This window comes from Podarcis liolepis (genome assembly GCF_965112155.1).
Source record: "Podarcis liolepis genome assembly, chromosome: 11".
Taxonomy (NCBI): domain Eukaryota; kingdom Metazoa; phylum Chordata; class Lepidosauria; order Squamata; family Lacertidae; genus Podarcis; species Podarcis liolepis.
In genome coordinates this window covers 23156670-23182480 of record NC_139565.1, presented here as the reverse complement: position 1 = coordinate 23182480, position 25811 = coordinate 23156670, and the positions used below count along the sequence as shown (strand labels likewise).

Here is a 25811-nt window from a genome sequence, read left to right as displayed (position 1 = left end):
TTTGTTCTTTTCCTATTTAAACAAATACTCCAATTTTTTTATTGTCGTCCTTTTTAAAGCTAGAGAAGCATGACCAGGAAGATGTAGTTATGCTTACATTCTGTTGATCAGTACCAACCTAAGTCATAAATGATTTCAAGAGAGCACAAGCACAAGTAACTTTCTAAGATGCACATTACTTCAAAGTGTATCCTCTGGAATTTAAAGCTTTTTGCTCTGTTGGACAGTAAGCTGTATCTCAACAGAACATAAATACTGAAAGAGTGCATTGAGATCCCACGGCTGAAAAGTTGTATATTAAGGCTTCTATAAATATGGGGCACAATTCTGTCAAAGTTAAAAACGTCAGTGTTAATAACTTTACAGTGCTGCAGTCCTGCACACAGTTATCCCTAGGTAAGTCCCATTGATATCAACAAGACTCAAGTACAGGTAATTTATGTGCTGGATTGCTTCAGATTCTGCCTACCACACTGATCTCAAGAGCATTTGCACGAAGACCGAGACTTTACTGATTCTATGAAACTAAGAAAAACCCTTCCTATATCTGTCTCATGAAAGTTCTGAGAAGTTTCACAAATTCTATCTCTTGAAATTATGTAATATGCATAAGAGAATATTTCACCCACTAGGTGGGGCCACACCATTTTTCAATGCTATAGGTACTATTTGCTTGTAGGGCTTTATAACAGAGATTAAAAACTAGCTGTTCAGAGGAGCAAGCTGGGAGCTGCTCTCTCTAGTTTTAGTGAAACAAGTAAGATCTTCACAGTAACAACATGTATAGGTGCACAATGGAGCTTCTTTAGTTTCAGATGGCACTTAATGAGTGTGAGCAAGGGTGGGAAACCTTTTTCAGCCTGAAGGTCCTATTCCCTTGCCCCTAGGGGGCTGCATATCACTGGTGAGAGGAGTTGGAGGCAAATCACAGAATTGGAGAGTTGGAAGTGACCCCAAGGTTCCCTAGTGCAACCTCTTGCAAAGCAGGAATCTCCGCTGAAGCATCCATGACAGATGGCCACCCAACCTCTGCTTCAAAACCTCCAAGGAAGGAGAGTCCAGAACCTTCCATGGGAGACCGTTCCACTGTCCATCACTGTGGGCAGAGCAATGGATGTGTTTCTTACAAAAACCAGTAGTATACACAGACACCTTTCTCTATCCAGACAAGCAAGAGGGATCATCACAGTTCAAAGAGATATTCCAGCTACGTGGAATATCTACGAGGGACATGAAACAGGACTATTGAGGGTGGCAGCTTGGGGAGGGGGCATTGTCTAGGGAGACACCTGATCACTGGATAGAGAGGTTGGGGGAGCCTGCATTTATTATTAGTGTTATTTCAATTTATATACTGCCCTTTATACAAAGATCCCAGGGGGGGTGTGCAACAATAAAAACACATTACAGAACTTCAATGATAAACACATAATAAGAAGCATACTGGCAGACAGTCTAATAATAAAAGAGACACAGGTCATGGATTATTTAATAGCCATAGGCCTGAGTAAAAAGGAATTTTTTTGCCTGGCGCTTAAGACAGGTAATGATGGTGCCAGGTGAGCTGCTCTGGGGAGAGCATTCCACAGTTGGGGAGCCACCCAGAAAAGGTCTATTCGACACTAGTCTTGAGGTTCCCTGAACCGCACCTGGAACCTCAAGATAGGTGTCATTCAGAATGAAAGATGCCACACAAAATGAAGGGAGATGTTATAATGAAGGAAGAAAAGTATGTCGGCTTGGTATGTAAAGGTAAAGGTAAAGGGACCCCTGACCATTAGGTCCAGTCGTGACCGACTCTGGGGTTGCGACGCTCATCTCGCTTTATTGGCCGAGGGAGCCGGCGTACAGCTTCTGGGTCATGTGGCCAGCATGACTAAGCCGCTTCTGGTGAACCAGAGCAGCGCACGGAAACGCTGTTTACCTTCCCACCAGAGCGGTACCTATTTATCTACTTGCACTTTGACGTGCTTTCGAACTGCTAGGTTGGCAGGAGCAGGGACCGAGCAACGGGAGCTCACCCCATCGCAGGGATTCGAACCGCCAACCTTCTGATTGGCAAGTCCTATGCTCTGTGGTTTAAATCACAGTGCCACCCGCGTGTAGACACCCCAATATATATATATATATATATATGCAGGTTTTGGTGTCTTCGGGTGTCTTCCCGTGTAAGAGTTGGGGTGTCTAGGCGACGTTTCGACGAGGTCTCACTCGTCATCTTCAGGCTGGTGCTTTCGGCTTCTTGTTACTGGAACAGAGCAGGATCTCAGTGTTTGAGTTCCTATAAATACTGTTGAGGGGGTGTGGTGTATAGCCTCCAACGTTCTGGGCAGAGAGGAAGTTCCCAGGTTAGTGTGCCTTTTCTTCTTTTGTTCCTTAATTACTTGAGGGATATCTTGAGTGATTTCTTGAGTGATATTCTGAGTACCACTTAGGTGGGTCATTAAGTGTGGATTAGTTGCTAAAGCTTTCGTGTCTTGACCTCTTGAGCTTGTGAAGAGTTTTTCTGAGAAGATGGCTGTACTGCACTTAGTTGTGCTCTGGCTTGGCTTCGTGTATAGGGGCGAGCTGTGGTTTTGTGCCCTGTGCCAGCCAGATCTGTGTAGGGATTGCAGGGGGGTGCAGCATCCGGAGGTGCCACTATGGTTTGGCTACTGGATGGTGTCTGTAATTTATCTGTGGAGAGGGTCTGGGTTTGGGTCTGGTGTGGTTGATTGGTGATGGCGTTCTGTGTGCCTCTGGTTCTTCAACCAGATATATGTATATATATCTGGTTGAAGATGTAATGGCCCTAATGATTATCAGAGCTATAAAAATATGAAAGGAAAGAAAAATAATATTTTAAGGAAAACTGCTCCTCTTTTTTGCATTAAAAGTTCTTGTAAACCTCAGTCAAAGCATACAAAGCTGCTAAGTGAAATTTGGGGTCAACTTTGCATGCTATGAGCAATACCAAAAGAGGTTAGCAGGACACAGCAACCTAGTAGCCACTTAAGACCAGGAAATGAGCCAGAATGGCAGTTAGTGATACAATTTTTAAAAATTGTCACTCATCCTCTGAGCACACCAAGTCAACAAAATAAGTTGCACTGTAATTTTCTTCCAGCAAGTACTGAAGATGCATAGTTTAGTCATCCTGGATAAGGGAGCATGTGATACACACACACACACACACACACACACACACACACAGTGTGTGGGTGGGTTTGGGTGTCTAAAGTGCGTGTGTCTAAAGTTAGAAAGAAATGAGAGAAAATTTAAAAGGCCCAAACTAGTTTGAGACAATCACATTTTAATTGTTTTTAAGTTTTTCCTTCCAGTATAAGTATGCTGGTTGAACTTCAGTGAGCCTTTTCCACTTGGTTGTTTAGACAGACAGCTTTTCTTCCACGAATGGAACTCTACCTCCTTTACCTCTGCGCCCCCCCCCCCTTCACACCCTGACAATCTGTTCCTGGGGGGTTGATGAACTCCTGGGAATGGTGTGGGCTGCAGATGAAAGGAGAGTTGGTGGAAACTGCTCCCTTTCTTGCACAAATTGGATCCAAGCCAAAGATATTTAAAAAGATACTTTGTGTGCAAAAATATTCAGCTTTTTTGTGTGTAAAATAGATCAACCTATGTCAAGTTTTGGCAATTCTAGGATTCAGAATAATTTTGCTCTAATATTCTGCTAACAAATGATCAGATAACAAAACTGTCAAGGCACTATATAATCTCTGTGAAAGCTAGGACAGCGGGCATCATTGTGCCATCCATGTGTTGTTGGACTATAAATTCTATCATCCCAGATCATCAATTATGCTGGCTGGGGCCTGTGGTCCAATCTCTGGAAGGCACCACATTGACTAATCTTGCTATAGATCAGTGTTTACCAAACTTGGGTCTCCAGCTGTTTTTAGGACTATAATTCCCATCACCCCATACCACTTGGTCCTGCTAGCTAGGGATGATGGGATTTGGAGTCCAACAGCAGCTAGAGACCCAGGTTTGGGAAACACTGCTGTAGATGGAAGAGGATGACTTATTTAGACAGGATAAATGACAGGAAATTAGTAAAAACATAGCTCAAAATGATTTACTGTTCTCCTTTCATTATTCTCATTTAAAACATTGATGTTCCTTCAGGAAAAAAAGATTTGGATCCAAAATGTGCTCTTTTTCGCATGCAGAAGGTATATTCTGCTCATTCAAAGGCTGTTCAAGTGAAACTGAATCCAGATATATTCTTCCACTTCTTGTAAGAACTGTGCAAGAATTGCTATAGCATTGTGTGAACTCTTGCATATGCATTTATGGAACAGAGGCAGTGGCTATTTATCTCCCATTCACTGGGTTTTTTTTGGATCAAATCCAGTTTGAGGAAACCAGCTAGGGCCTCTTATCTTTTATAATACAACCAGGTCAGTTAAAGAGATCTGAATATACTTGCCTTTTAACTGCAGATAAGCGCTAGCCTGAAGCTCTAAAGTGCACCGCCTTGAACCACCCCTGCCAAGATGTGTCTGTCTTCTGTCATCATTTAATAATAGATTCTTTACAGCTGTAGCTTACCTACCTGAAGAATGTGTGCTGCTCTACGCAGCATTTCCATAAATGCTTGCATGCAGTTTTGCTCTGCGCCTCGAAGAAGAAGGAAGTTTCATTACACTGAAATAATAAAAAGGAAGTGTTGTAAAGGATTCTTCTGATATAAAGGAATCTTATTTGATAATCTAGGCACATGAACACAGACTCTTTTTCATTTTTAACCATGTGGAATCAGGAGAATTACCCTGATGTAATTCTACCGCCTTGATGTGAAAAATGTTCTCTTAGTCACGATCTTTAAAAATGTGAATAATTTAAACCATCTTACCAAATCAACACAAATCTCAAGGATCACTTCCATGTTTTATATTTCCCAACACTAAGTTCACACCCATACAACACATTTTAAGCACTCACACCAATTTAATGGCTTACCTCAAAGAATTCTGGACACTATGGTTTGTAAAGGGTACTGAGTGTTAAGAGACTCTATTCTCCTCACTCGGCTAGAATTCCAAAGATCCCCTGGGAAGATGGATTGACTGCTAAGACATTTTGGGAATTGCAGATCTGTAGGGGGAATAGGGGGGACGCGGGTGGCGCTGTGAGTTACACCACAGAGCCTAGGACTTGCCGATCAGAAGGTCAGTGGTTTGAATCCCAGTGACGGTGTGAGCTCCCGTTGCTCGGTCCCTGCTCCTGCCAACCTAGCAGTTCGAAAGCATGTCAAAGTGCAAGTAGATAAATAGGTACCGCTCCGACGGGAAGGTAAACGCCGTTTCCATGTGCTGCTCTGGTTCGCCAGAAGCGGCTTAGTCATGCTGGCCACATGACCCAGAAGCTGTACGCCGGCTCCCTCGGCCAATAAAGCGAGGTGAGCACCGCAACCCCAGAGTCAGTCACGACTGCACCTAATGGTCAGGGGTCCCTTTACCTTTGGGGGAATAGGGATCTCCTAACAACTTCCATCACCCTTTACACATTACAGCTTCCCAGCATCCTTTAGTGGTATAATAATAAAGTGGTATAATAGTGCTTTAAATGTATGGTACGGATGTGATCAAAGATTAAAGGTAAAGGTGATGGTAGAGGACGCCTGGACAGTTAAGTCCAGTTGAATTCGACTATGGGGTGCAGTGCTCATCTCCACTTTCAGGCCGAGAGAGCCGGCGCTTGTCTGCAGACAGCTTTTCTGGGTCATGTGACCAGCAACGGGACACGAGTGCCAGAGCACACAGAAACGCCATTTACCTTCCCCCACAGCAGTACGTATTTATCTACTCATGATGGTATGATTTCAAACTGTTAGGTTAGCAGGAGCTGGGACAAAGCAACAGCAGCTCACCCTGTTCCACGGATTTGAACTGCCAACCTTACGATCAGCAAGCCCAAGGGGCTCAGTGGTTTTAGACCACAGCGCCACCCATGTGATTTCAGATGAATCATGTTGAGGAGGGACACCATTGTGAATTAGCAGTACAAGTGGGTTTGAAGGTCATCCTATGAGTGTGTGCACACCAATGATTCTTCAACATCAACTTTGTTGGACTGGTCATGTCGTTCGGATCCCTGATTATTGTCTTCTATAGCAACTACTCTATTCCAAACTTAAAAATGGATAGTGTAATGCTGGTAGTCAACAAAAGAGGTTTAAAGACTCTCTCAAGGCAAATCTTTAAAAATGTAGTATAAACACCGACAACTGGGAAACACTGGACTGAGAGCACTCCAATTAGATAATAGCCTTTACCAAAGACATCATGGACTTTGAAGATGCTCGAACTCAGGACGAAAGGGAGAAATGTGCTAAGAGGAAGGCATGTTTGGCAAACCCTCACCGTGATCAGCTCCTGCCTGGAAACCTATGTCTCCACTGTGGAAGGACATGTGTATCCAGAATTGGCCTCCACAGTCACTTACAGACTGCCTATAAGACCGTGTTCATGGAAGACAATCTTACTTGGCCACAAGTGATCGCCAAAGAAGAAGAAAGAAGCCAAGTGGGTTGTCTTTGGTCCATGCAGTGGAAGGCATCAAACATACATCATAGTTTCATGGCAAACAGATACTTATTTCTAACATAGAAATTGACCTCCATGATATAAAAAGTAAATGTGAAGTATATTCTGTAGGAAAAACACTCGGGCCTCATTTGAATAGTAGAGTGCTTGGTATCTGGTGGGCGGGGCTTGTGTGTTTTGCTCCAGAATCAGCCCCTCCCTTCAGTGCATGTGTTCCATTATGTTCAGTTAGGAATGTCAGTAAAGAGGGACCAACTGCCTCTTGTTGTTTTCTTGCCTCATGTTGTTGTTTTAGTTTCTCTCAGACATGTTGTTATTCTGTTACGGTTTTCTCTCAGTTTATTATTAAAGCTTGTTTACATTTACGTGAGCCTTATTTTTCTCAAAGAAAAAGAAACTCTGATGAAGAATGGTGGAACATCCTAAACTTGGATGAGTGAGGGGATATTCCCAGTAGGATTGATTTTGTTAATCATCACCCCCACCTCCACAACATATTCACCAAAATACAGGACTGAACCTGTTAACTCACTAAAGAACTGAAAAATGTTTACATAATCAGAAACCCTCCAAAGTGGACATTTTTATAAAGAGTACTAGTGATTAACAGTAAGGTGTGGTATGTACGCAGCAAACAAAGGTGACATTGAAGAATTATATAGTTTCTTCAAGAAATAGCACCCATCAACTGGGTGAGTTATAGCCTTTGTCTGAAAAAAAGGGGTGGGAATGCAATGCATAAGAAACATCCTATGGCATGCCATAGTCAATTTAATTCACTGAAAGCCTTCAAAGAATGCCCCTGAATCTAAGGTACCGGTAAGTTACTCATTAGACAGAACCCAGTTAACCCAGTCAATGAATGAAAAGCCAAGTGTGATTTATACAATGCCTAACTTTCTAAACTCCAAAGTCAATGAAAAGACTCAGAGTGACAATAATGCGGCTGAACTGCATTCTAAAATGTAGAAAGCCTTTTGAACCAGAACATTCATCATGCGTCGGATTACAGGCCTTAGTCACCCTTTCCAAGTTGCCTTCCTTTCCTGCCCTAACAGCACCTCCCCATGCTGTACACTGGGCTGCAGAGAGATTTCAGTAGCAGACACTAGCATGGCGAATGTGGCAACAAGTGGGGCTCGTGTCCAAAGAGAATACTAACAATTCGCGCCAAGCCTGTGCAAGCCTTTGGTTGCATCTGAAACTGCTTTCTTCATGGATATTGTATGCTATGGGAATAATAATAATAATAATAATAATAATAATAATAATAATAATAATAGAATATTAAAAACACAATAAAATAATAAAAAGTGATAACATATCAAACATTAAAAACTTCCCTAAACAGGGTTGCCTTCAGATGTCTTCTAAAAGTCAGATAGTTACTTCTTTCCTTGACATCTGATGGGAGGGCATTCCACAAGGTGGACGCCACTACCAAGAAGGCCCTCTGCCTGGTTCCCTGTAACCTCACTTCTCACAGGGAGGGAACTGCCAGAAGGCCCTCGGAGCTGGACCTCAGTGTCCAGGGAGAACGATGGGGGTGGAGAAGCTCCTTCAGGTATACTGGGCCAAGGCCATTTATGACTTTAAAGGTTAGCACCAACACTTTGAATTGTGCTCGGAAACATACTGGGAGCTAATGTAGGTCTTTCAAGACCGGTGTTATATGGCCCCGGCAGCCACTCCCAGTCACCAGTCTAGCTGCTGTATTCTGGATTAGTTGCAGTTTCCGGGTCACCTTCAAAGGTAGCCCCACATAGAGAACTATTACTGATGGTTACGTTTACTCAGGCTCTAGCTTTTGGGGCTTAAAGGTAAAGGTACTCCTGACCATTAGGTCCAGTTGCGGACGACTCTGTGATTGCGCGCTCATCTTCTTCTATAGGCCAAGGGACCAGCGTTTGTCCGCAGACAGCTTCCGGGTCATGTGGCCAGCATGACAAAGCTGCTTCTAGCGAACCAGAGCAGTGCACAGAAACGCCTTTTACCTTCCCGCCGGAGCGGTACCAATTTATCTACTTGCACTTTGATGTGCTTTCAAACTGCTAGGAGGGCAGGAGCAGGGACCGAACAACGGGAGCTCACCCCATTACAGGGATTCAAACCACTGACCACCTGATCAGCAAGCCCTAGGCTCTTTGGTTTAGACCACAGTGCCACCCGTGTCCCCTTTTTGGGGCTTAAGTATTACTTAAATGTACGTAACAGTAAATAGTAGGCAGAGTTTTGGTTAATAAACACTTTGCCTCACAGACCAGAATCCAAAACAGCATGCAACTAGCTCCACACATCCCAAGGGCACTTTTCTCAAACAGTACTTCTCCATGTTACTTAGGGCATTTAAGACACAGAGTACAGTATTTTCCGAGGAAGTCTGTAACACAGCACAAGAGTCTGTTAGTTAAGTAATAAAGTAATAAAATAAAAGTTTTTTAAAACCTCACTGTATAATCTCTCGGATCGATGACTTTCCCTCCCAGCAACAAGACTGGATCCCAAAGCGTTTTAAACTGAAGTTGGATGTCAGTTAGAGAAGGCTGAGAATGAGTGATTACAGTATCTGTAGTTCAGCACAGGAACAAACCCCACTCGGAGCACAAAGCAAACCCAATTTGTTTTCATTAGTACAGAATTTGTACAATTCTATTAAACCCAAATTCTGCAAACTTTTTTTTTAAGGGCAAACTACAGTTTAATCCTGTAAACTTACTCAGAGAAGGGTTGGGAGGAGTGATAGATTGTAGGGACCAAAACAAAAAGTCTGGCAAGCTCTGCCCAGTAGTGTGACAGTAAGACAGCAATGAATATGGTGAGTCAAAAAAATGGGAGTGTGTGGATCCTCACACACTACTCTGAACAACCTGTTTGCAAGATAATGCCCCCATCTGGACACAACCTAAATAGGGACACTGCTCCCTATGATCTGTCCAAGGTACTGAAGGAACTCTCTCCAAATACCACCTGTTTACACTTTCCATCTCTTTATTTGCAGTCAACAGACCATTTAAACATCAGTAACAATTTTATAATTGACCATTAACAACATCACTAAAATATGAATTAATACAACTGAAAAGTGCAGAATAACAATGCTAAGCTATCTACGTATATCAATTGTAAGTGGCCTAATACAACAGGCCATATTTGAAAACTTTGCCACTTGCTCTGTGGCTGACACAAGGGAGCCAGGAAGCAAAGTGATCATAAGAGATTCAAAAAAGCAGACAGGGAGAGACTGCATAATAGGATAATTAGGTCTTTCCTAGCCGCTTGACACAAATGTCAATAAAAAGGACATGCAAGATAGACTCCACCTCAACGTTGTTACAAAGGCAGCATTTATGGTTCACTGGGGTTTTATTAAAATGTAAAACAGTAAACCTTGGCAAAGAGAAAGCCTTCCTATATTTAGGGTGAGTTAAACATACAAATTATGGTATTCCATCTTTGCAGGGGAGGCATGGTAACCCTAGTGACTAGGGAACATGGTGCCTCTGCAGTTCCCTAGATCTCTTGGAAATCCAAAGACCTCTCTCTAATTGATTTGTCACCCATAAGATTCATTAGTTAACAGATGAAAGGGTGCTAGACCTGTCGAGATTACTTTTTGCATTAAGCTCTGGCCAAGCTTGTTTAGAAAAACCTGAACATTGCTTTAGAAACTATGGAATTAGAGTTGACCACAAGCCAGTAGCCAAGGCAAAATTGGTAATCTCGTTCTCCAGTCCAGTTCCTGCTCTCAGATGGGACATGCAACCCCTGTCTGTCTACTGGCTGTCCTTACCCTCAACCGAAGACTGCATATTGGTCCTGCCTCCTTGCAAACCTTTTGTGGACCTTTCTGGGACCGAACAGCTTTGACTGTGCCATCAGTAATATGTCTGATGGGTTTACTGTTTGAACCAACAATTACCAGCACAGGAACAAGCAAGAAACATGTTTCACCTCAATCGCTATAGAGACACAATCAATTCAATTTAAATTTTCAGGGAGTGACAAGACTAAATTATTTGCTGTTTCCATGGAGGCCATGCCACATGGTGTAATCAGTAAGCTACTCTTTTTCCCCAACCTAAATTGGATCTATGGTAAGGAATAAAGGGTCTGAAGCGGTGTGGCAATATGGGTGGGTGTTGCCTGGCTGAATTAAATCGCAGCTGAGTAGCTCATTGACCACAGGTCAATGCAAGATAGCTATTAGCCAAAGCACAAATTCCTTCCCTGATATTGCATAACTTATTGCTTGTTATATTTTCTGTTGCAGAAGCATTCTGTTGTAAATGCTTCTATGAAATATTTGAACATACTTGGAAAACCAGAACTTAATCTCCAAAGCAAACAAGCTTTAATTCCATTCAACAAAAGACAGAGTACAATAAGGAAGGTATAGGTTTCAAGAGGTTTCATAGAATCTGCCAAGATACAGCAAAATGGGAAACTGAAAGGAACATACTGTCGAACTTCCTCTCTTCTGTAGAAATAAAAGGGGTGTGGAAATGTGGAAGCGGCATGATTATAAAAAGAGAAAGCTCTCAAATCTACTATTTCTAATCTAATCTAATATTTCCCCAAGTTAATTCACAGGTCAAGCTCCTTTATCTTAGTCATTGATTATCTACATCTAGTGACTGCAGAATTGGCTTCTCGGCCTTTTGGCTAAGATCAAGTGGAGAATTGGGTTCTGCCAGCCTGAAGAGATAAAATGTCCTTTTTTGCACAGAATAAGTGCAATTCATACGGAGAGACTGAAATTCTACTCTGTTGAAGGTTTGCTGCATCTCCAGCTTCTACAAGCTTGCATCACTGAGGTTTCCACTATAAAAAGCAACAGACTGATTAAATTTACCAAAGAATCTCAAACAAGATTATTTATTGTATTGCCTTTTTATATTTCTTCTATCTGTCTTGAGGTTTTGTTTTGTTTTTTGCTCATCTTCCCTTCTCTCTGTTGCTGAGATACTATGGTGGCCTGCACCTCAATCCCAGTTGCCACGCTTCCTTTTTGATGCTGCTCATGCATTCACTGGATCAAAAGGAATGCAAAAGGTGATAGCAGCAACCAGGAAAAAGCAAATTGTAAGATTGGAGCAGCAGGTCAGGCACTGGTCCTGGCTCACCTGACCACTTAATTAAATAGCCCTGTCATTCAGGATGGTCATGCTGTCAAACTGAATTAACAAAGCAATATGTTCTAGCTTTGGCTTTTGTTTGCTTAGCTAACCAAAATAAAATCCTATAAACAGCTAGATCCATCATTACCCTGAAAGTTTCCTCATTAACATGTCCCACATTATATAATATATCTAAGCAAGACTTTAGTTATTAAATTTACTTTGTGGAATTGCTTGTCTTTTTTCCATTATCTCTAAATGAGAGTTGGATAAGGGCTTTGAAATTTTCATTGGTGTTTTATTTTTAATTTAATTTGCCTGGAGGAGAAGCTATAAGTAGTAACAGCTTCCCTCAGATAATTATAATGTGAAGTTTTATCACAGCAGGAATACAAAGTGCTAAATGCAACAAACTGTTATCTTATCTATTTGGTATTATCTGGAGAATAACCTACATTCCCCAGTCTTTGTCAGTCAATATCAGCCTCCACTAACCAGATGCTGCCTAGCGATTTTGGACTCTGACTCCCATCAGCCCAGCAAGCAAGTCAAAAGTTCAGGGATGATGAGGACTATAGTCCAATAATACATGTATGGCACCAGATTGGAGAACACTGATTTATATTCAAGATATGTTCATTTTAAGATCAAACAGTAAAACTTTGTTTAAAGACATTCCATTGATTTGACATTTAAATTCCTCAAGAAAAATCAACCATGCAACATAATTTCTGAATAGGTTATTTAGCAGAACTAACAAATGTATTTAACCAAACATACTGCGATAGGATCAATGCAGACAGAACCATTAACCATGGTTTTGGAGATAGGCAGTGAACTGTAAACTCTTGTACCTAGACTGCCCCCACGCCCTCTACTCTTGTTCACAATGACACCTGACGCCTGAACAAAGGCATTCCTGGACAGATTTCCACACTGGGCCTTAGTCTCCCCACTTAACCAAGGTTAGGATGATTTTAACCGGCATTGGTAACTTTGAAGCAGAAAGTAGAATGGGTGGGATAAACTGGTGTGTGGTTCAGGGAGGGACACACAATCCCAACACCCAGTCCTAATTTCTAACCAAGTTCAGTGCAGAAGACATTTTTAAAAGACAGTAAAGTGTACATAATATTCTGCATCCTTGTTCTTTGAAATGCTTCCTTAACAGCATTCTTGTCAGAACTTGACATTACCAAATGCTGTCAGTTCTTTTAAGCACAGCAATGTGTTCTTATTTTAAAAGCCCAGTCAGTCATCAGCCTTAAAACCAAAAACAACAATGTTTCTTTTCTAAAGCTTCCCGATTTCCCATTCATCTGGATAATTTCAAAGCATTTACCAACAAGTATCTAAGGTAACTGTAGCAGCACTTCCAAGCAATCTAATCTACGCTGTGTTAACAGATGGCACAGATAAAGTCCCAACAGTCTAGTCCAGTTCACACATAATGCTAAGGCAACCATGGTTTACTGTGAACAAGCAAATGTGCAGCCTCATAGAAAGAATATTGCAGCTGCCTTGCTCATCCTCTGGTCATTCCACTGCTATACTATGCTAAACTAAGCCATGGCTTAGTTTATAGGCTGAATCCTAACTCTTGGGATAGCTCTCTGTAGACAAATCATGAGCTGTAACCAATCTCCCCTAGAGAAGCTTGCATGTTTGCTTGTTCACACTAAGCCATGTTTTTGTTTAGCATTGTGTGAATGAGGTTGACCTCTTCTAAGAACTTTACAAAACAAGCCCCTCAAACTTAATGGACCACAGAAAAAAGCCTGATGGTGAATGCATCACTTTTGTTCCCCCAAATGTTTCTGCCCTCTCAATGTTACAAGTAGTATTAACAAAGCAGATAATTTAAAGAGAATTTATGACATAGACAAAGACCAAGCCTTTTTATGTGTGTGTGTTAAAAATCACTTTGTAACTATTAGTTAGATACAAATACAACACAATCCTATTCATGTTTGGTCTAGAGTGGTTAGGAATACATGTTTAATAAGCATTATTTTCAAGCTACAAAATATAAACTTACATCTTTTCCAAGAACTCTGAGCTCAAACTGAGTTTCCTTGAAGTGGACTTTTGTAATTCTAGGCCTAAGTGTTAGAAAAACACACACACAAAATACATGAAGATTAATCCAACAGATACATTAAAAAATTGGAACGGTTGAAGGTTTAATGACAAGTATATTCATTAGTGAATTAGCCAGTCTAGCTATGAAACATGCAAGCCAGTAACGATTATCATATAAGTAGAAATATCAATCAACAGCCTATTTTATTTCTCTACAGCAGTTATTCAGGAACTGCTTTCTTTTGAATGAAGTGTTGCTAGAAATGGCTCCCAATTAAAATTTTGAAGGAAGCATGTTCATCACTGATGAAGTTTCTCTTTTTTCAATTTGCAGGTTGGTAGGTACCCTTTTGAGGGAAATATTTAAATGCACTCATATTAAACACTTTCCTTCCCCTTGTAGCCCTCTACACCACCTCCCACAATGTTCCAGAGGGACCCCTAGCCCACTGGAGCAGCTGCTTGCGGTGCATATGCTATTAAGGAGGGATAGAGGAATTGACAAAAATACTTCTTCACCCTGCAAGAGCACCCAGTTAGCAGAGCTCCACCAAATACAGGGTGGACCCAACCCATTGTCTCCATGTTTCCAGTTTGAGAGATCGAAACTGCTCTATGTAGAAAACATTTATAAATGGAAATACGCCATGCAATCTTTGGTAATCTTTTTTTTTTTAATGGGGGCTACAAGATAGATGATGCTTACCAAAAATACTTCCCAACTTGCTTTTTATTCTTGTAGACAACCACTCCTACAGGGGTCAACCCTAGGAAATACTCTGATTTGTTTTCACCCTGCAAAACAGTTTTAACATTATACACATAAACACACACACACACATTTACAGAGAGCTTCCTGTCTAAAAGTTGAACTGCAGCCACTGTGAAAATAGGCAAAATGAACGTTCCTTAAGCTGATGTAACGTGGTGGTTAGGAAAGGACATACAATGCAGCATGACACTGAAGATTCTTTTTCTATGTCCTGCATATTGAAGGAACTTTCAGCGTTAAAATTAACAAAACTTCTGTAGCTCTGAGCTACTAATTATCTATTATGTCTCGTTACTTTGAACTTTTTAAGGGCCTTACTCAGATTCTTGGTGTTGCTTTCATATTTCCTGCCCGAACACATTCTTTGTAATGAAACCCTTTTATCTTATAACAACACTTAGAATAAATCCCTTAGATTTGTAACCCATATTATTCTTCCAGCATAGTTAATTGCCTTTTATATGGAAATGCAACCACATTCTTTCATAGAAAGGCTCCTTAATCCATGGTTCTCCTAAGTATGTGTTCCAATGGATTTAGACTCTACTTTTTTTAAAAAAGAAGAGCATGGGATTATGAAATAGAATAATTAGTGTTTTGCATTCTGTGGTGCCAGTCTTCCCTAGCCTTTTAAGGGCAATTGTTTTGAGGATTTTTCTACAATCAAGCAAATATATACGTTTTATAGAAAAAATATATAAATTGTTGACATTGTTGAGGACCCAAAGAACTGCATAGCCAAGCCCATGTGCCAGAAGGAGTTCTCATTGTAGGGCAAACGGCTTTTGAAACAAAAACAGCAGCTTGTGATATGGCACCGAAGTCTGCTATTCAAAGCAAAAGAGATACATACAATTTTGTGTCTGTGTGTATCAAGGCAACCACATTAACTTCAATCTTTACAATCTGAAGAGCTGCATGTATTCATTTAAGCCAAGGGCTGCTGAATTGCAGCTCTCTAGATGTTGCTGAAGTAGAGTTCCCATCATTCCTGCCCATCAGAGATGCTGGCTGGGGCTGACAGTGTTTGAAGCCTAAAGACATCTGTAGGGCCAAAGGTTAAAGGTAAAGGGACCCCTGACCATTAGGTCCAGTCGTGACCAACTCTGGAGTTGTGATGCTCATCTCGCTTTATTGGCCGAGGGAGCCGGTGTACAGCTTCCGGGTCATGTGGCCAGCATGACAAAGCCGCTTCTGGTGAACCAGAGCAGCGCACAGAAACGCCGTTTACCATCCCGCTGGAGCGGTACCTATTTATCTACTTGCACTTTGATGTGCTTTCAAACTGCTAGGTTGGCAGGAGCAGGGACCGAGCAACAGGAGCTCACAGTGAGTGAACTGCCAGAAGGCCCTCGGACCTGGACCTCAGTATCTGGGAAGAACGATGGGGGTGGAGACGCTCCTTCAGGTATATTGGGCCAAGGCCATTTAGGGCTTTAAAGGTCAGCACCAACTCTTTGAATTGTGCTTGGAAACGTACGGGGAGCCAATGTAGGTCTTTCAAGACCGGTGTTCTATGGTCTCGGCAGTCACTCCCAGTCACCAGTCTAGCTGCCACATTCTGGATTAGTTGTAGTTTCCAGGTCACCTTCAAAGGTAGCCCCACGTAGAACGCATTGCAGTAGTCCAAGCAGGAGATATCCAGAGCATGCACCACTCTGGCAAGACAGTCATTCATTCATTCATTCATTCATTCATTCATTTTAAATTTGTATAGTGCCCTTCATCCAAATATATCAGGGTGGTTCACAGCATAAAATATACAAAATACATCAAAAATGCTACTTACATAAACAGGATGAAGATCAACTCCATACATTTCAAGTGTCTTTGCCACTCCTAAATAATTCAGTTCTACCTCAGCTGGAACTTGCCCCCTGTTTAATATAATAGAATATATTTTATAAAGTACAGAAAAATTATTTTAAAAGTTATGCTTGCTGAAATACTGACATAGCCGTTTTATACATATCCCCTTGAACATGCAGATGATGTAACATATGAGACACACACACCCTTAGCAAAATGTTCCCCTTTCCCCCTTTGGTGGAGAGAAGCTGTGCACCAGGATCTCTGAGCATTTGTGTGAAGTCTGCCTCACAGTTATATCATTTGCATGTATGCCACAAACAACATATGAACCAGGGCATGAACTGACTCTTTCTGAGGCTTATTTGTATGCTTGCTGCAGGTAAGGGCTTTCCAGGGAGCTTCAATCTCCCTTAAGTATTCTGCTACTAAGTCTTATAGCAAAATATTTCACTTAGAGTGAATATTTAATACTGTTTGTGAGAGTACAATTATTCAGAAATGTGTTTTAACCAGACATATTACAGGCCGATGATAGTACCAAACTGTGAAGTCCCATTTATTTAACAGAAATTTTTATACCACTTAACTGTAAATAAAATCTGGAAGGATCCTGAATAAGTGCTGCAGCACACATATTAAGATTCTCTAAGAACCATCAGATCCAGGGCTTATTTTCCAGCCAGAACTCACCAGAACTCAGTTTCAGCACCTCTCAGGTGGGTGCCATTGCCATTATAAGAGAACAAAGAGAGGCATTCATGGTGAGTTTTTTTCTAAAAAAAATAGCACTGGTCAGATCTATACAGTGGTGCCTCGCAAGATGAAAAGAATCTGTTCTGCGAGTCTCTTCGTCTTGCGGTTTTTTCGTCTTGCGAAGCAAGCCCATTAGCGGATTAGCACTATTAGCGGCTTAACGGGTTTAGCGGATCAGCTGATAAGCGGCTTAGCGGATCAGCTGTTAAGCGGCTTAGTGGATCAGCTATTAAGCGGCTTAGCGGCTTTGGATCCGCTGATAAGCGGCTTAGCGGCTTGGGAAAAGGGGGGGGAGGAAAAAAACCCCGCAGGAACTCGCAAGACATTTTCGTCTTGCGAAGCAAGCCCATAGGAAATTTGTTTTGCAAAGCACCTCCAAAACGGAAAACCCTTTCGTCTAGCGGGTTTTCCATCTTGCGAGGCATTCGTCTTGCGGGGCACCACTGTACTTAGATTTCCCACGTGACAGCACAGAATTTATCATTTAATATTACTTCGAACGGGGTTGTTTATTGCCTCAGAAAAGCCTTCAAAATTGTTTTTAACACAGAATAAGAACATTCATTTGCAGCACATTTGGTAAATGTGACTGAAAACATTCCTTGCCACTATCCCCTGCCCCCTACCCTCTCCTTCCTCTCCTTCCCTCTCCCTGGCTTTTATATTAAGGAAAGCTGTTATATACCGTATTGGCCCAAATACAGTGGTACCTCGGGTTACATACGCTTCAGGTTACAGACGATTCAGGTTACAGACTCTGCTAACCCAGAAATAGTACCTCGGGTTAAGAACTTTGCTTCAGGATGAGAACAGAAATCGTGCACTGGCAGCGGGAGGCCCCATCAGCTAAAGTGGTGCTTCAGGTTAAGAACAGTTTCAGGTTAAGTACGGACCTCCGGAATGAATTAAGTACATAACCAGAGGTACTACTGTATAAGCCACACTTTTTTTCCAAATCCGATCATGAAAAGTTAAAGTGTGGCTTATATCCGCGACCTTATGGTCAAGAGTGCGGGGCAAACAGCGCCTGCCCCACACATAATTCTCCATCCTCTCTCCCAAGGCCGGGAAGGGAGAGAGTGAGGAAGGGGAAAGGCCGCTGACAATAAAGCGCGGCTCGCCCGCCCCCCCCCCCATGCAGCCAGGAGCAGCGAGGAAGGGAGTGGCTTACATTCAGGTGTTTTATTATTTTTTTATTCGTCCCCCCCCCCCTCCAATTTTAAAGGTGTGGCTTTATATTCGGGCCAGTATGGTATTTCCAGCTTGCCTTCAACCCAAACTGCTGCAACAAGTCAGCTGGGGCAGATAAGCCCCTAAATGACCACTGCAACTTGCTGCACCCCACATTGCACAGTAATTTATGAATATCAGGTGGGTTACTTAAACAGATATCCTCACAATATTGTCCAAAATTAGCCTCACTTTTCATTATTAGTAAAAAAAATATTCTGCTTTGTGTTAGGTTTTTAAAATTACTCATCTTATATTACACTCATACATGAGTTCCTTACTGATCAGGAGAACAACATCCTAATTTCAGGAACTGGGTCCCCACTGCATTTAATGCATTCCAATTCCAAGAATGAAACGGCCCAGGAAGCTAACAGGCTTAAAATCCTCGTTCAATTTAATTCTTGTTTTGGAGGGGAAAGAGGGAAGATTTCAAAATAACTTGCCAAAATAAGGTTGCATTTTTCCGTTAACCTTTATAAATAGCATCTGTATTCGCAGTATGTTTCAACACAATGTAAAGCCAGTGTTTTTATAGAATCACAAGTTTTTGCACATCTCACCAGATAGTTGACCTTATTTTTCCATTCTTATATATGAATAAATTCCTTAAAATCTGGTTTTCCAGCTCACAGATTCTGCCCATCACCCATCCCTCCTGAACAAGAGACATCTCAGTGTTTTTCAGCTTCTACACTTTTGGCATTCAGTTCTGCAATCATCTTATCAAGGAGGCCTTATCTCTCTAGTCATTTGGCTCCACATTCCATAACTTAACCACCTGACTCATCGCTCAAATATGTTTTCCCATCTCTCACCTTTTTGATTAAGACATGCAAGATTTTACGAAACAGCTATTGCTGACGGATGAGCTGATAAATCTTATAAATCATAAACACTGACAACCTTTCATAAGTTAATTCTCTTGCTGATGTCTCTTTTTTCTTTCTGCCATATTTTTCTTCCTGCGCTTCTGCATCTATATAACTTTAAGATTCTCCTGCCTTCTATGTCTACCCATAATGTAACAAGGTAAGATTAGCCTACTGGATAAAAGTCAATGGCTCATCTAGCCTGCAATCCCAGTTTCACAGTGGCTAACCAGATGCCTATGGAAAGCCTACATGCTAGACATGAACGCAACAGCACTCTGCCCATCTGAAATTCCCACCAGCTAGCATTCAGAAGTACCTACAACCGGCGAAGCAGAACAGAGCCATCATGACCAACAGCCATTGATAACCTTGTCCTCCATGAATTGGTGTAATAGTGCCTACGGTTGTAAGCTGAAGACATAGAACCATAGTGTTGGAAGGAACATAAGGGTTATCTAGTCCAAACCCCTGCAATGCAAGAATCTCAGCTAAAACATCCATGACAGATGGTCATCCAACCTCTGCTTAAAAAGCTCCAAGGAAGGAGAGTCCACAACCTCCCGAGGGAGACCGTTCCACGTTGAACAGCTCTTACTGTCAGAAAGTTTTTCCGTATGTTTATTCGGACTCTCCTTTCTTGTAAGCTTGAAGCCATTGGTTTGAGTCCTGCCCTCCAGAGCAGGAGAAAGCAAGCCTGTTCCCTCTTCCATACGACAGCCCTTAAGATATTTTGAAGACACGTGGTAATGTATACGTTGTAATGTACAAAGGAGGCAAGAATTAAATGCATTGGTTATATTTATGACCATTGCAGAGAAAAACAGCTCATAAGAAAGCAGATTTAAAACAACAGTCAATAGTTCAACTCACAAAGGAACTGCTTCCTTATCGCCCTTTTCCTTGTACAGTTTTATTTCCCAAACAACGTTAGTTTATAACCTGAATTCTTACATCAGAGTTTTGTGTATCCGTTCTACAGCATCTTCTAGTTCTTCTTTCTGGTCTGGAACAAAGCGGTATTCCGAAACATAACCTGCAGTATGCTTGTATGGATCATAGTCTCCAAGTTCAGCTGTATTTAAAACAAATTTTAAATATGTATTCACTTTCCGACATATTTTACACAATTTTATTTTATTTTCCTACTTTGCTGGTTGTTAAATATATTTTCCCGCTTAATTCCTAGTAAGAGTATTTTTTATCTGTGAACCTGATTTATGATATTCAGCGTCTCCCTCAGCCCTCATAAGCTTCAAAGTGTGATCACTGTAACCCCATGAAAAAGAAGAGGAGATGTGGACACTCCCATCTAAAACTGGAGCTCTAGCAGTGCTTTTTTCCAGGGCGCACTGAAGGGTATGTAGTACCAGTACCTCTTTTATAGCTGTTAATAAGTGTGGCGCTTACTGTAACAGCTTCATCGTGAGTATCAGCACTTACTTTTCTAGGAATAAAGCACTAAGCTCTAGAATGAAGATGCAAGAGTGGAAAAGATTGGATCTTAGTTATCTCTCTCAGCTTTCAACTATTTAGCATGTTGGGTTTTTTTGTATCGTGGAATTCCACAAGCTATAACAATAAAATGACTCAAAATCTAAACCTATCCTAACTTATGTAATGACTTGTAACATCCTTCAAACCCCCAAAATCAGCCCTGGAAATATTATGCTGCCACAGTACAATCAAGTACAATAAAACTTTTCACAATTTTCCTGTCATCTATTTATGAGGGAGAGTCCACGGTACCTGAATTTGCACGAATTTAAACTGCATGCAAATTGGCTCTGCATAATCCATTTGGGGGGGGGGGACCAGAGTCCTAGGGCACCTGTAAAGGCTAGCATAATGTGGCATAATCTTTTATGCACTAGAGACCATAAAATAGAGGGGGATATCAAGAAAAAAGGAACTCTAGTCCTCAAAAACGTAACCACAACAAAGCTTTACATAGTCAAAATTATGTGTGATTGTTTGCTGCAACAGACTAACATGGCTGGTCCTCTGGAACTTATCTTGAGATAGAATCAATATATAACCCTCAACATTCAAGTTCACTGTAATCCAGGTTTCTAAATATGACCAAACCTAAACAAAATCTAGTATTTATGAAGGGAAACGCAGTACAAAGCACATACCCTGTATTGCATACGCTCCCAGCTGAGCAGCAATGTTGACAGGGCAAGGCAAGCGGCCTTGCAAGACATCTTGCTTCACCTGTAAGAAAAACTGATACCTAAAACAAAGACAGAAAATAGAAGTAACTATACAAGTATAAGGAGCCTAACATACGAATATATTGCCGTTGCAGTTTTATTTAAAAGGAATATTGCCAGGTTAGCTTGGGAGGGGACACAAACTGGATATTAAGTTTTGTTTCCTTTGAATATCTCAAATCAAACGTAAATGGAAAAGCTTGCCCAGCATGTAAGCTGTGACAAAGCATGACACATGCTATGAATGCACCGCTGTGAACTTATGATGACAGAGCTAAGAAGTGGAAGCTGGCACTACAACTAGCAGCCTTGGGCTACATCCGGTGTTCTAGATCAATCTGATAAAGAACTTGGCTATCACAGCTTCTTTAAAAGAATCCTGGCAACTGTGGTTCCATAAGGATGCTGGAAATTTGCACAATGCCTTACTGTTCAATAACGTTTCCATTGAGTTGTATCCAACCAAGATCTAGGCAGAGCAGACCCAATGAAATTAATTAGCCTAAGTTAGTCATGCCCATTAATTTCAATGAGTCTGCTCTGAGTATGACTAACAATGGATACCAACCCATATATATATCACTTTTCTTTGAACAATGTATAATCCATCGCTTCAAAAACATTTTCCCTTTTAACAAAACATTTCACTTACGAATAAATGAACTAAACCAGAAATGCTGGTTATCTGGCCTACTGACACATGGTGACTAGATACTTGGGAAAACAGACACACCTCAAGCCATTTACTAATATGTACCAAGGATGGGGAGCATGAAGCCCACCAGATGTTGCTGGACTCAAGCTCCCATCAACCCCAGTCAGCATGGCCAATGTTCAAGAACGGCAGGAGCTATGGTTCAGCAGTATCTGAACTGCAGGTCTGGACTAGATAAAACATCTGTACAGTTATCAAACTACTTTTACCAGGGTTAGTGGGGTTTGTTTGTTTTAAAAAAGGCACTTACTACACTACAGTGGTACCTTGGGTTAAGAACTTAATTCATTCTGGAGGTCTATTCTTAACCTGAAACTGTTCTTAACCTGAGGTACCACTTTAGCTAATGGGACCTCTCGCTGCTGCTGCTGCGCCGCAGCCACACAATTTCTGTTCTCATCCTGAAGCAACGTTCTTAACCCGAGGTACTATTTCTGGGTTAGCAGAGTCTGTAACCTGAAGCGTCTGTAACCCGAGGTACCATTGTACTGAAATTATCTCCTGTATATAACCTTATAAACTGCATGCTCATCAATGTGTTTATAGTCTTCTATTTCCCCAATTATCTGGAATAGGGGACCGATGAGGCAGTAAGCCTACAGATACACAGTACTTAGGAATACATGCACACATTACTGAATTATTGGATATGATGTGCTGTCTCCAATGCAACATGCTTTTATGCACTAAAAAAAAGCATATTAGTATGCAGACTGCATTCACTGTATCAGGGCGAAGGTTGCATGTTGAATAGGGCCACTTAAAATGCAATACAATCAGCAACTGATTATCATATACGTTAGAATAAAAACAAAAGCTATGGGAGAACAACAAACTCTCTGTAGAAGTAGATCCATAATGGCAAAATAAAAAGCTGGTAACTGCTCAAACAAGACAAAAGAAAAAACACTTTCGCAATCAGGGCAAAACTTTGAACACAAACATAAGCAAAGACAAGGGACATGAATAAGCTGAATTTTGAATTTAACTCTATCCCTCCAACACCAGCGAGAGTTAAACATCATTTTCCAACAAGGATTTATAGCAAGAAAATTAGAGTCTCAAGTTGTTTTCCATCTCTCTGTCTCTCTTTTAAAAAGGAACAATTACTTGATGAGCTTATACAGTTATTTTACTAGATACTTTAAAAGCACCTGCTCACTCTTACTGCTAATAGTTAAAGGTTATTCATACAATACCTTGTAATTTCTTCTTTTAATTTGCATGGATCTTCTGCATAGAATTTCACACCAAAGTACAGTGTGTAGGGCGGACCAGCTATAAAAAATAAGAACATTTAATTGTGTGTGTGTGTGTTTTAAAGCACACCCTGCAATCCTAAACATAGTTACTTAGAAGTCAATTCCATTAATTTCAGCAGACTTTATTGGAGAAAGTATGCACTTGATTTTAACCTTGGATATGTGACAATGCCTAAGCAGCCATCACATTTTCCTATTCCATGCAGGCCACACAAAAATGGGAGGAATGAAAAGGAATCACTCCAAAGATTTGGAGGGAGTGGCAAAAAAATATGAGAAGCTATGCCAAATGCAATCAGCAATTGATGAGCTTCTCTGTAGCCTTATCTTATCTTTTATCTTCTACTTCCTGACCACACTGGTATTTCTGTGCAAAGTCTTCTGCATATAACAAATAACATTAACCAGCTTCAGCCCCCACAATAAAATATTTGAGGGGGCCGGATCCCTGCAAAGTTGATCACAGTTATCCTGCAATGCCTTTTCAAGCCATATTGTGATAATCTACCTGACAGGTTTTTCTGCAAACCTGCTTGTTGCAGTTCCAAAGTTACTGATCAGGCTTCTAGATATCCGCTTCAATAGGCAAGTTTAAGAATTCAAATCAAATGCAAGTCTTGTTTATACAGAAACAATGTAATTGATAAATGAAGATTTCTGGCATTGTAAGGAATAGTTTGAACAAATAAATATATGTGAGACTGGAAAGAGAAGAAGCAGGTATTTAGCAGTCAAACTGCTGTACACTATACACTTTTGAGATAGCCACATATAGCAACATGGATCAACGTCAAGGGACTATCAGACATCTGCAGTCAACACTGTTAGCTTTGCAGATGCAGTATTTTCTATGCCTCTCCATCACGAAACAGTTTATGATTAACCAATTGCATATACATACTGTTTATGAGTTCCTTATGTTCTGTAAGGGTCTTTGCAGGATCCAACCAGTACTGTGAAAAAGGTAATAGAAACCAGTCATTGTGTTATTTCATTTTTTTTTATACTGCCCTTCATCTGAAAAATCACAGAGCAATTTACAAAATAAAAACACAAAAATAAATAACATTGCAACAAACAAAAACAAAATTCCCCTCCCGCACACAGAGAAAGAGTTTAAAAGGCCACAGATTGTTCCATTCGCCAAAGGCATGGGAGAAGACGAATGTTTTTGCCTGGCACCTAAAGATATGTAAACGAGGAGCCAGGTGAGACTCCCTGGGGCAGGGGTCTGCAACCTTTAATACAAAAAGAGCCACTTGGGCCCGTTTCCGAAGAAAAAAAACCTGGGAGCCGCAAAACCATTGCGACATTTAAAACAAATATAACAGTGTACATATAACCAGCGTACATATAAATATATAAATTTATATAAATATAAATATAACCAGCGTACATGCCCCTTACAATGCAGTGACCACCATACATGCCCCTTACAATGTAATGACCAGCGTACATGCCCCCTTTCAATGCAGTGACCAGCGTACATGCCCCTTAAAATGTAGCGGGCGGGAAGGTGACGTCGGGACGGTGCGTGACTAACGCACGCACCGCCCCATGCGACGTCACAGCCAGTACAGCGCCCGCCACAGTGGGGAGTGTCGGGGCGCACAATGCACCTCCTCCCCTCGCTAGTATCCGCCCCGGAGCCGCGGCAAAGGTGTAAAAGAGCCACAGGCGGCTCTGGAGCCGCGGGTTGCAGACCCCTGCCCTGGGGGAAGTATTCCACAAGTGAGAAGCTACTGCAGAAAAGCCACTGCTCTTGTGTTGCCACCCTCCAGACCTCTCATCAAGGAGGCATGCGAAGAAGAACAGTTATAGCAAACTATTATAAATACAGTACGTATGGTTATATAAAGAGACTTTAAAACAAAGGTGTTACCTTGCCCTGAAAAGAATAAGCTAATGTTATCCTAGAATAATTGAAATAAAAAAATTCCTTCCAGTAGCACCTTAAAGACCAACTAAGTTAGTTCTTGGTATGAGCTTTCGTGTGCATGCAAACTTCTTCAGATACACTGAAACAGAAGTTGCCAGTGCCTTCTGTTTCAGTGTATCTGAAGAAGTTGCCTTCTGTTTCAGTGTATCTGAAGAAGTGTGCATGCTCACGAAAGCTCATACCAAGAACTAACTTAGTTGGTCTTTAAGGTGCTACTGGAAGGAATTTTTTTATTTTGACTATGGCAGACCAACACGGCTACCTATCTGTAACTAGAATAACTGAAGACAGTATACACCAGCTTTCTATATGGTTATGTGAAAAGTATCTTGCTTGCACCCTGAAACAAACCACGAAGCCTGTTTCTGATATGATACAAAATCCAGATTTGCAGGTCCTGCTGTCAGGGAGCAAATCAGAAGCCATTTCTTTGTTCTTTGTATACCACTAACTATGCTTTAACCATGACGTGCAAACTGAGCCTACTTTT

The 25811-nt window shown here is 41.2% G+C and overlaps 1 protein-coding gene and 1 long non-coding RNA gene across 5 annotated transcripts in view; both read right to left on the bottom strand.

The window, feature by feature from the left end:
- The window catches only part of LOC310688372, a 342987-nt gene that overhangs the window by 149092 nt on the left and 168084 nt on the right, over positions 1–25811 (bottom strand). The gene's annotated exons all lie outside the window — the stretch shown is intronic.
- The window catches only part of EPB41L4A (erythrocyte membrane protein band 4.1 like 4A), a 108485-nt gene that overhangs the window by 39824 nt on the left and 42850 nt on the right, over positions 1–25811 (bottom strand). For all 4 annotated transcript variants that reach the window (XR_014516821.1, XR_014516822.1, XM_083464509.1 and 1 more), the window contains exons 4-11: positions 24284–24335; positions 23320–23398; positions 21328–21425; positions 20144–20264; positions 16312–16399; positions 14457–14545; positions 13707–13770; positions 4559–4650 (exon numbers count right to left, since the gene is read on the bottom strand). Coding sequence is in view for 2 of the 4 variants with exons in the window: in XM_083464509.1 (XP_083320635.1) it covers positions 4559–4650; positions 13707–13770; positions 14457–14545; positions 16312–16399; positions 20144–20264; positions 21328–21425; positions 23320–23398; positions 24284–24335 (683 nt within the window). In the remaining 2 variants the exon portion in view is untranslated. The remainder of the gene's footprint in view (positions 1–4558; positions 4651–13706; positions 13771–14456; positions 14546–16311; positions 16400–20143; positions 20265–21327; positions 21426–23319; positions 23399–24283; positions 24336–25811) is intronic.